Source organism: Austrofundulus limnaeus, unplaced genomic scaffold (genome assembly GCF_001266775.1).
Source record: "Austrofundulus limnaeus strain Quisiro unplaced genomic scaffold, Austrofundulus_limnaeus-1.0 Scaffold3343, whole genome shotgun sequence".
Classification (NCBI taxonomy): domain Eukaryota; kingdom Metazoa; phylum Chordata; class Actinopteri; order Cyprinodontiformes; family Rivulidae; genus Austrofundulus; species Austrofundulus limnaeus.
Genome location: NW_013955745.1, coordinates 1 through 763, shown reverse-complemented (window position 1 = coordinate 763; position 763 = coordinate 1). Strand labels below are relative to the sequence as shown.

General features: G+C 46.4%; 1 protein-coding gene across 1 annotated transcript; it reads right to left on the bottom strand.

Annotated features, from left to right (window-relative positions):
• Positions 1-6: 6 nt before the first annotated feature.
• LOC106511845 (galactocerebrosidase) lies at positions 7-686 on the bottom strand (the record flags this gene model as incomplete). The annotated part of the gene is given in 3 exon segments (XM_014000576.1): positions 7-281; positions 354-430; positions 523-686. Coding segments are annotated over 3 exon segments (369 nt in total). The 3' UTR covers positions 7-137.
• Positions 687-763: the final 77 nt, after the last annotated feature.

Below are 763 nucleotides of genomic sequence, written 5' to 3'. Positions count from 1 at the left end.
TTTAAAAAAGACAAAAAAATAAAATATAATCAAGCAGTAAAGTTAAAGTTTTCAGTGCAGTTTTGTTCATTAAAATCCCTTTTGTTCACGACGTTTAGTAGTGGTTAAAAACAAAACATTATCTCTCAGTTTTGGGTTTACTCTGCCATCACAGCAAAGTTATCAAACTGAGCGAGCTCAAACGAGTTGGTGCCGATTGCCACCCAGCCGTTCTCTTGTTGCAAACTCACAGTCCCCTTCCAGAGGACACGTCCATCCAGTGTCACAGAGACAACCTGTCCCTGCAGCAGAGACAGAAAACCCTTCAGAATCGACGACGTCATGTTTTATAGCAGCTTCTTTACCTTCCTTACCGTTACAGCGATTGATAAGGTGTACCAACTGTACGCTCCGGTGCCAGACTGCCCCTCAGACAGAACCGTCTTTCCAACTGTTCACAAAAGAAAACCAACAAAAAATCAGAGAGGAGCTCTAATCTCCTGCTGTGGGCTCTGTTCTGCAGAGCAGAGCAGCTCCACCCACCCAGATCGGTTGTAACTTTGTAGGTGCCGTCCGCAAACGTCCAGAAGAAGATCCCGCAAGCGCCGCGCACCGACTGGCCTCCTTTGTCCACCCTCACGGCTAGGAAGACGCCGCCGGTCTTCACCGTCTCCATGAAGACGTCGCACATGACAGTCACGTTCTCCCTGTCACACAGTGGGGTTGGGACATAGATTACTGTATTTATTCATGTATAATACAATCTCATGTATAATACAATCTC